Source organism: Silurus aristotelis (genome assembly GCF_946808225.1).
Source record: "Silurus aristotelis genome assembly, chromosome: 1".
Classification (NCBI taxonomy): Eukaryota; Metazoa; Chordata; class Actinopteri; order Siluriformes; family Siluridae; genus Silurus; species Silurus aristotelis.
The window spans coordinates 42,984,797-42,993,826 of NC_139574.1; the positions used below are offsets into that span (position 1 = coordinate 42,984,797).

The window sequence follows — 9,030 nt, forward strand, 5'->3', positions numbered from 1 at the left end:
TATTTCCATGAGTATTTTCTAAAACCTATAGATTTGTGCAAATTTGAGTTTTATCATGTTGCGGAGATGGAAAAAGGTCATAGGAGGAAAGTCAAATGGGATCGTGGAAGGAGGACACCAGGAGAACCGAGGAACCACGAAGCCCAGAAGGTACTGTGGACAAACTGTTCTTGCTTGATACCGAAAATCGGCAGGCGAAAGTCGAGAATACGGGTGTGTGAAAATGCAAAACAAAACGCTGAAACCCGGCGCTCGTGCGGTGCAGCCGGCCCCTGGTTTCGATTCTGTGCTTTGCATGCAGGTCTATTTTTGGTTGTTGTGCATTCCTTTCCATCGAGATGTCCTGTCAATGTTGTAACACACACACACATACACACACACACCGGCCTGGTTCTGAGATATTCCTTTCATCTTCGATAATTATCTCAGGAAATGTCCTCATGGGGGGGTACTTTCTTATTTCCGGACACTTTTCCCAATCTTTTCTCAGAAAAGACAGGAAGTCCATCAGTCACAGGGCTTGACTTCACATCCACGCCCTATTTACCCGATCTAGCTGGTTGTTTGTTTTCTCTGAGGAATGACCTCCTCCTACCGTCACAATTGGTGGAAAGCACACACACCCTTAATGCAGAAGAAAGGGTGCTTTCCAGAGATAATTAAAGCACAATGAGAGGAAACAATTTTGCTGATTTATGGATGAGAGGTGGTGGATTTGACCTGGTCGGTGTTCGGAGGCGCTTCAGAAAACCCGTTTGAACCATTGCTGCCATCTGCTGGTAGAACTTTATTTTTCTGTGGAAAACCCTCCCTTAGAATGAATTTACACACTCAGAAACAGCGCGTCGTCTTGTCGTACAGCGAAGTCCAGAAAGAATCACAAGGCATGAGTTGAAGTATGGAAAGGTAGTCATGTTGGTTCAGGATTCCTACCCTGCTCCAAAAACAAACCATTAAGCTTCAACCCTTGTTTGACTGTGGGGGTAAGGCAGTCTGCTAACATCTTCTCTCCTGGTCTCCATCTTGCAGTTTTTTTGGGAAACACAAAAAAACTCATTCACTGTACAATGTTTCTCGCACTTGTGAAAATAATATTATATTACATATATATTTTTTATATCATATTATTATTGTTATATTAGCAATTGTGAAAATAATTGATTTGTTTGGAACAATTTTGACAAGAGATTGGTTGTTGGAGACAATACTAAAAAGGGATTTATTGTCTTGGGACAGTGGTGATTGGTTGTATAAAGTTTTGGACTTTTATAGATTATTTCCTTTACTGGAAATTGCGAGCTCAGACTTGTGATATGAAGGTCATCACACACACACACACACAAATGTTTGAAAGACCGCCATTTGATAGCCTATTGAAATGGTGTGAATTCGTGTGTGAGAGAGAGAGAAAAAGAAAAAACAAAGACCACATCCTTCCTCAACATTTCCTATCATTTAATAGGAACTAAGACTCCATTAAATCCCAGTCCACGTGATTGCGTTCAAGGACATTCACAGAACGCAAAGTGGAAAAGACCTGAACGGTGAAAAAAAAAAAACGCTTTGTGAGAAATCTGCCGTTATAGAAAGCAAGAAGAGAGAAAACAATATGGAAATATTTCAACTGTTCCCACAAAACAGGAGGCACCCAATTGCATTCAGTGGCTGTTTTCTGTTTTTTGCACCACCCTCAAATGTATAGAAAAGCACTTTAGGAATGACTCGTGGAAATGTTTCGCAAATAAAAGCATTTAACGATTTTCAAAAAGACGCAAATTACTGATCACACACTTTCAGTGAGCAAAAGTATTGGGACACAAAATCTCCACAGAATCTATTAGAACATCTAGAGTTAGGATGAAATGGGACGTTCAGAGAGATTCACACACCAGTCTAAAAATGTGGTAGGTCTTAAAATCTTCACATGACAGTTTCATTTCCTGTTTAGGGGGTTTATAGGTTTCAGGATGTGTCGATAAAGTCTGAAGTCACTCTGCGCCAATGTCAGCTAGAGGATAACATAATCTTGACAGAATGTCCAATCTGGGACTGGTACATTGGATTTTGAGGATAAACAACCTCATAATCAAGACTTGAAATAACCTTTTACATATGCTGTGTCTCCATTATTGAACATTTCAAGCCTCTGGAATATCGGATTTGGTGTTGAATCTATAATGATCTCAGATGAGATAATTTCTGAGTTGTTTAGGAGCTCCTGACTCCACAACTCCAACTGACTGTATTAGACTGTAGAAAGGAACAATGCTCATAATCACACACTCTGATGTTCATGATATTTCTCACGCTCCAGGGCTTGTGATGTTTTTAATGGTTTATAATGAAACTCTTGGTTTCACCCAAATTGTTGAGTCTGGTTCCTCTCATGATTTCTTTCTTATAGAATTTAAAAGAGTTTTTCATAAATACACAATCAATTGAAATATAATTGAAATAAATATTGCCTTCTGTAAAGTGGCTTTAAAAGTGGGGGGGTTTTCACCAGTTGCGTAGTGACTTTCTGTTTCTCTGGGCAATTTTGGAAATAGTAGTGATCGGAAAAGCAGAAATTTTGTGGTGTTTGGTTGCCAGATTGGATTCCCCCATTTGCAGCCCTTTCCAGAACCTGAAACTATAATGAAAGCACATCAGACACACTGATTATTTTTAAACCATGATATGAGAAGCGTCTCTCCTTGTTACAACAGAAATATTAGCTTCAGCAATCATCAATTCATCATCAAATAAACCGAAAAAACATTTTAAAAATCTGTATTTACCATATAAGTTTCACCAAATGCAAAAAAATCCATCATGAAGTTTAGGTAAGGTCATTAGGAAACGTGTACAATGAAGCGCCGACTTTAGATGGACCTGGAACTTATGGGTATGGGTTTTGAAGCACTGCATTCGTTTAGATAGTAACAAAATCGAAAAGTTTAACATTGATTCCACTGACCAGTGTCACCTGACTGCACCTGAGCCCTCCTCACCTCACCTACACCCTTGTGAATGAATGAAATCTCACACAAATATCTGCCAAATCTAGTAAAACATCTTCCCAGAAGAGAGAGGAGCATCGTGTAAGAGCAAATGTGGGGTAAAATGACGCGTGTATCTTCTGGATAATGTCTATCAGGTATGACCAGATGATCATCTCTTCCAAGCTGTAACCTTTTTTAAAGGGTGAAAAAGCAGTATTTGGCAACCTTTGACAGCTGGTTGGTTCCCAGAATTGCTAAGTATTTCTATTAATGAACTTCCTTGACACCAGAATCACGGGTCGAGGAGGAAGAGGACGGGGTAGAAGATCTGGACATAAGAAGGTCCGGACAGAAGAAGATCTGGACAGAAGCAGTGATTAAGACTTGGGATCAGACATGCGTTGTGAGTGTGTGATGCTTCTGAGCGCGCTGTTCAGCCTGAGCGATGGAGATGTCGGGGATTTTACGCCGTGCTCAAGCGCCTTCTACCGGGGTCTGCCCCCCACGGGCATCGTGGGGACTCCGATCTGCCAGCGCTACAAGAACCGCTACCACTTCGCCACGCTGTACAGCCGCGAGAACCGCGCGCCCTGGTTCTCCGCCTACGTGTTCTCCAAGCCGCAGGACAAGCGACCCAGGGGCGACTGGAAGTTCGAGCCGCAGGTACATTAATCCCACCGCACACCCACCCGCCGGCCGTGTTTCAGGAGGCAAATCAGCTCAAAATGTGCTCTGATGTCACGTGAAGTAAATTTATTTTATTTTTTTCCACCAAGAAAGTGCACTTTTTTTTTTTAAACTTTTTTTTAAGTTTCCAAGAAACCAGAACTCATATCTTTCACTCAATGATCTTTCTTAGATTATTATTATAATTATTATAATTATTATTTATTTTTGTATTTTTTTTTTCTATTATTCCTTTTTTTTTAACTATATAATATAATTTGAAATTGATCACTGCGCTGGATGTATCTGGTTAATTGGACGTGTAATTATAAGCGATTTGGAATATGATTTATGATTGTACTCGAAAAAAACAAAACAAAGAAACTTGCACTCGAGTACATTTGAGTCGTGAATGGGTGGAGTTTCAGAATAAGCAAAATAAACGAGTTGCAATTTGAACTCCAAAATGAAAATATAAGTAAAATGATGCCCGGCCACCAGTAAGTGATTATTGGGAACAATGGTGCTTAGTGATTGGTGTTGGGAACAACAATGATTTTGTTAATTTGTTGATTGGAACAATGGTTATAAGGGATTATTAGGAACAGTGGTTATAAGGGATTAGTGCGAACAGTGGTTATAAGGGATTATTAGAACAATGGTGATTAGTGGTTCTTGATAGCAACGTGATTAAGTGATTGGTCATTGAATACAACAGTGATTGGACATTGAGAACAATGGTTTTCAGTGATTGGACATTGGGAACATCTGCTCGCACTGGTGCAAGTTACTCAGGTATTACACACTGAGGGTGATTGGAATAATCCACCCCCCGTCTCACAATTCCTATTAGCACGGGAGTCGAATCGAGGTCAGGGCACCATTATAGTCTGATCAAAAAGATATTCGATTTGTTACTAAGCTCTTGTTTGACGTAAAGCGATAAAAAAAAAAAAAGCGACAAATTCCGAAAATGTTTTTGTAATAAAGCAGTTCAAAAATCAAATGTTTTTTTTCTTCTTAAAAAAAACAGCTGGTTCCTCAAACGAGTTCAAACAAATCCGCTGGAGTAAACAACGCACATGTGACCCTTAGATTTCAGCTCAGCGTTGCAGATTATTGTTGCAACGCAGATTAAAGTAGTTTCGATGAGACCATGTGCGCTCGTAATAATCGCTGAATACACAAGTGGAAGTGAAGCTGAAGAAGAGGAACTTAACTGTGGTTTACCGCATGGAGAAAAATAACAGTTTTACCCAGATCTCTCACCCACTGAATACTCTAAGCGCTGTGTTTTCTTCATGTGTGCAATTGACTTATGACTTACTTCATGCACGCAAGCTAACAGTAATAAAAGAGGATCTGCTGTCGTTTTATAGCTTTCCGGAATTACTGCTTCGGGGCTTTTCTTACTTTTTCGCTTGCTTTTTTACCCACTCCCAGACACAAAGGTCGATCTCACGACCAGCTTGCTTGAGCTGCATGCCGGTCTGCGGAAATTGCTGAATTTCCAGAAGCCTTCGTAGGTAGGGAGGGAGGAACAAATCGTTTGCAAGTCAGAAAAAAGGTTTTACACCAAATTTCTCACACTTTTATAGATCATAAGGACAGACAAATATAAAAAAAAATATGAACTGATAAAACGTGTAATAAGTAGTATGGCCAGAGTTTGGTTAGGCTTAGGGTTGGGGTTGGGGTTGGGGGTTAGGGTTGAGGTGAGCTGACAGGAAAGCAATCAGCTCAAAAACCCCACTGTTTGCAACCACGGTAAGCAGAAAAGCATCTCAGAATTCACAACACATTGTTGATGGTTTGCGTCGATTTACACTCTGGATCGCGGAAACTGGAATGAGGGAAATAGTGAATATTCTTGGGCCAGACCGGTGGAATTCTTTCCTTGCATATCCCAGTGAAGTTAGGAAGCTGGGGTCAGAGCGCAGGGTCAACTAGGATACAGCCCCCCCCCTGGAGCACAGAAGGTTAAGGGTATTGCTCAAGGGCTACAGGAGAGGCAACTTGGCGATAACGCCCATTGAACCCCCTTTTAAGCAGGAACCCAGAGCTTTATCCACTAAACTTCCACCTCCCAAAAGGACAATAGTGTATGTAGCCTAGTGAATAAGATGTTGCACTTCTGATTTAAAGGTCATGGGTTCAAGTCTCACCACCACCAACCAACCAACTGATTAGCTTTGGATAAAGGCGCCAACCAAATGGCGTAAATGTATTCCTTGCCTGCCCAGAAATCTAGCATTCTGATTCCCCTGAACACCTGGTCAGGTACGCTACATTTCATTTATGTCTTTATCTCTTCCAGCTAGCCAACTCCAAGGCAGATGGCAATATGATGCTGTTCCCAGTTCCCCCTGCGAAACTGGACCAGAATGTAGTGGAGAGCCAGGCTGTCCAGAAAGACTACATCAACTCCACTTACACCCGTGGCCATCTAAACCCGAGCCAGCATCACTCTAACACCACGTCACGCCGCGCCACCTTCACGCTCACCAACGTGGTGCCACAGAAGGCCGAATCCAACGACGGTCCATGGGCCAAGCTGGAGACTAACGTGAGCAAGATCCTCCAGGAACACTGCAGGGGGGAGGCGTTCATAGTGACGGGCATGATCCCATACGAAAAAGAGCGATGGATGAAGGACGAGGGCAGAGTGGCCATACCGGAGTACATGTGGTCAGCATACTGTTGCCAGAATTACAGCCGGGACCTTCCCGAAAACCTGAAGGACATCTTTCCAACGTTTGCAGCCATTGGCAGGAACGATCCAAACAGCACACAGGAGATTGTACCTGTGAACCCCCAGACAAAGAAAAAAACGAAGGGATATGACGTTCGCTTGATGCCGCTGCCAATTCTAGAGGGGTACTTAAAACAGAGGTATATGGTGTCTATCAGTGTTTTTGATCAAATGTGCTCAAGGGCGTGACCTTGAAGACAAAAGAACGCTGGGAGTGCTGTATCGCTGTGCAATGGGACTATTTTGAAGGTGATAGTGTGTAAGCATAAATAAAGTACTTTCTTGTAAGCAGAACTCGTTTAGAAACTTTTTAATACCACCAGACGAGTGTCTGGTACACGTACTCTGTCTCAAGTAGTAATGCAAGAGTTAAAGATAATCAACTAATATTTGTACAATTTTATCATCGTAAGATCAAAAATGCGAGAAATGAGCCTAGGTTAAGATTCTACCAGCAGATGTCAGTATTTGTTAAAAAAAAGAGCACAGTATTCAACATTTTTATTTAAATCCCAAATGATTATCATTTTGTTTATTTTGGATACTATGAAAAATAAAACCAATTTGGGACCACAGTGGGAAAGTTAAAAAGAAAATGGTGGTCCATTGGTGTTTGTGTCTTCAGGACAGTTTTTAGAGAGGCAACAGAAGACTGAAGCTGTTCTGAAGAACATGGTGGTACTAACACCTTAATAAAACTACTTTGTGTACTTCATTTCTCAGGATGAACCTTGAAATACCTCTGGAGTGTTTTTTCCTTTTCGGGTTTTATACCTAAACGTTTTTGCTTTTTAGGTTTTTTAAGAAAATTTTACTTTGCTACTGTACTTAAGTCATTTTTTGCCTTGTTTCTAGTTTTAGGAACGTTTACTCTCCACTCAACTACATTTATGATTTAATTGATGTACGATTTACTCTACTGTATTTTTATTTATAATGAGTGTTACCAATTTCATTCTTTTTATTACAGCAAGCCTCATTTTCACGCCGAAAAGAAACTCGAATAAAATTCCATAAAACTTTCAAAACCAGCTTTTTGTTGAATTATTTATTTTAATTTCTTCATTTTCACTTTAGTAGATCCAATGGTTTTCTGGATTCCGTACATAGAAATTACGAGACGCCACCTCTAGAGGAAAGAGTAGCACCAAGTTTCTTGAAAGATCTAAGAAGGTAAACATCTTAAATAGCCACAAGATCATCCAGCCAGTGGGTGTAGCAGTCTGGTCATAGCTGATGAAGCCACAAAGTGTCATCTTGTTGAAGTGAAGAATGAGCTCACTAAAAAGCTAGCACTGAAGGTCAGGACCTCCATGAGACTGGCGGCCATGAAGCCGTCTTCATGACGACTTTAGTGGCAGTGGCAGTCCAGAAGCCTGCAGGCAGGGAGATTTGTCTGGAACACTCTGAGACAGAGAGGTGGAATGACAGATGAATAAAAAAGAAGACAGCGAATAATGTAGGGACAAATCAAAGAGGGAAAGGGGGTTTGAATGAAACGGGTTTCCATGCAAGCGAATCAGGAGCTCATCGGCATGTAGACAATAGTGTCTGTGATGGAGTTTCCACTGATGGCAGAACATACTGAATGCTGGTAATTGGTGCATTGGGAAAACAGTTCGACCAATCTCATTGCGTCTCGCTTTATTGATTCCAACTAAGTCAATTGGTTAAATATTTAATTTATTGTAGGCAATTGTAGTTATGGAAAATACGGTACATTGCTGAGGACATCAACCAGAAGTAGAAACACTAGGGAATGCAAAATCAAGCTAATCAAGCTGAAAACACAGTACAGGTGAACACAGTAGAGAAATCCACCAATGACTGGACACTGTTGGAGGAAGAACCAAGAGCAAACACATAGAAAATACACATTAATAACATGCTGTGTTGTGGAGTGCTCGGAGTCTCACCTAAATGATCGGTCTGGGTAATGAAATTCGCCCATTAGTTTCGGGTTCATTTCTTTAAGCACCATCAGTAATGAATATCTGAGGCCGTGGGCGACTTTTGGGAAACGGCCGAAAGCGATAGATATTTTTTAATTTATCCGGATGAGTGTTGACGTAACCTGAAATGCAGAAGCTGCCAAAACGAGCATGAATGACACGAAAAAACATTCTCAATCGCCATTTTTTGGCCTGCAAAGTAAAAGTTACAGGACCGAATCAAAGGCAAACGGGTAAAAAAAAACAACAAGAGAGGATTTTTGACACCTCAGTCTGGAATCGTATTATATATGGATAATAAAATGGTCGCTCTACGATTCATTGATTTTTTATTTTTGCCACATTTGCTCTTAAAGCCCATTTGTCTTGACCAACTGACCTTTTGTGTAATATAATTCAATCCTTTTGAAAAATGGAAAATTGAAAAAGTGGACAAGAAGCGAGCAAAAGTGACTTTGCTGCGACTTTTGTCGCACCTTGACTGCCGTTCCACTTTGGGTGCAGTCGCAGTCGAGTGAGCACAGTGTGGTGTGCGAATGTGTCTGTGTGTGTGTGATAGAGAAAGACAGAGATGGAGAAATGGAGAGAGAGAGAGAGAGAGAGAGAGAGAGAGAAAGAGAGAGAGAGACAGAGAGAGAGAGGGATCTAGAGCATGGTTGTTATCTGTGTGATACTT

The 9,030-nt window shown here is 41.0% G+C and overlaps 1 protein-coding gene across 1 annotated transcript; it reads left to right on the forward strand.

Annotated features, from left to right (window-relative positions):
* The first annotated feature begins 3,274 nt into the window (after positions 1-3,274).
* Positions 3,275-7,430, forward strand: LOC310727238 (endonuclease domain-containing 1 protein-like). The gene is made up of 2 exons (XM_083543490.1): positions 3,275-3,647; positions 5,968-7,430. Exons 1-2 carry the CDS (start codon positions 3,381-3,383, stop codon positions 6,589-6,591), a joined length of 891 nt encoding a protein of 296 aa, XP_083399616.1. The 5' UTR covers positions 3,275-3,380; the 3' UTR covers positions 6,592-7,430.
* Positions 7,431-9,030: the final 1,600 nt, after the last annotated feature.